Below are 1181 nucleotides of genomic sequence, written 5' to 3'. Positions count from 1 at the left end.
AAAAAAAAAAAAAAAAAAAAAAAAAAAAAGTTTTTTTGTTTTTTTTCTGCCGGTTTTACTCCTTTTTGTTTTGGTTTGTTTTATTAAAGAAATTGAAAAAAAAAGAAAAAAAATAAATGGCTTGAAGCGGGGGTTTAGAAGGGTTTTTTTTTTACGCTAAACCCTAAACCCTAAACCCTAAAAATAAATAGAATATATATAATTATTATTATTATTATTATTGTTTTTGTTGTTTTTGTTGTTGTGGTTATTTGTTTTGTTTTGTTTTTAGTTTTTTTTTTTTGGTTTATGCGGTTTTGTTTCATTGAATTTTTGCGTTGCTAGAAACCTAAACCCTAAACCCTAAACCCTAAACCCTAAACCCCAAACCCTAAACCCTAAACCCTAAACCCTTATGATGTGTCTGCGAATGGAGGGGTGAGCAACGGCTTTCTGCGAACCCTATTCAGCTATACACCCTAACAAAACCCTAAACCCTAAACCCTAAACCCTAAACCCTAAACCCTAAACCCTAAACCCTAAACCCTAGCAAACCCTAACAAACCGAAGATTTATTTCTTCTTTAGAAAGCCACGAGGTGTATGTACACCTCACGTGGTGCCGCCTACCGTGCGGTCTTCTGGAGCCTGCAGGCCCCATACACACCCCTAAACCCTAAACCCTAAACCCTAAACCCTAAACCCTAAACCCTTGGCGGTTACAAGTCTTAACAAACCCTAGTAAATGCAGCAGATCCATATACACTCTAAACCCTAAACCCTAAAACACACTAACAAACCCTAACAAACCCTCGCAAACCCTAACACGCGTAAACCCTAAACCCTAAACCCTAAACAAGTAACATAGGGACAACAAACCCAACACATAAAAACCAACGCAACAAAAATAAATAAAAAGAAATAAATACATGCAAAGAGTCTAGGGTTTAGGGTTTAGGGTTTAGGGTTTAGGGTTTGCTGACTTTTGTAGCAGCCTGCCTAACGGCCTCCAGCTGAAGAAAGGAGAGAGAATTCATCTTCACTGTAAACCCTAAACCCTAAACCCTAAACCCTAAACCCTAAACCCTAAACCCTAAACCCTTGGATAGAAGAGTAAACATAAAAGGAGAAAAGAAAAAAAAATAATTAACTAGAAGAAACAAATCAGAGAAAGGAACACAAAGAGACCGCAAGGGGTCCACC

General features: G+C 37.3%; 1 protein-coding gene across 1 annotated transcript in view; it reads right to left on the bottom strand.

Annotated features, from left to right (window-relative positions):
* Nucleotides 1-1181, bottom strand: part of EMH_0014320 (cyclic nucleotide-binding domain containing protein, putative) — a gene marked incomplete at both ends in the record, with an annotated part of 8866 nt that overhangs the window by 804 nt on the left and 6881 nt on the right. The window contains one exon of the mRNA XM_013500067.1: nucleotides 595-626. Coding sequence (XP_013355521.1) covers nucleotides 595-626 — 32 coding nt within the window. The remainder of the gene's footprint in view (nucleotides 1-594; nucleotides 627-1181) is intronic.

This window comes from Eimeria mitis, genomic scaffold (genome assembly GCF_000499745.2).
Source record: "Eimeria mitis Houghton genomic scaffold, Emh_scaff499, whole genome shotgun sequence".
NCBI classification, from domain to species: Eukaryota; Apicomplexa; class Conoidasida; order Eucoccidiorida; family Eimeriidae; genus Eimeria; species Eimeria mitis.
This window is presented reverse-complemented; position numbering and strand designations above follow the sequence as displayed.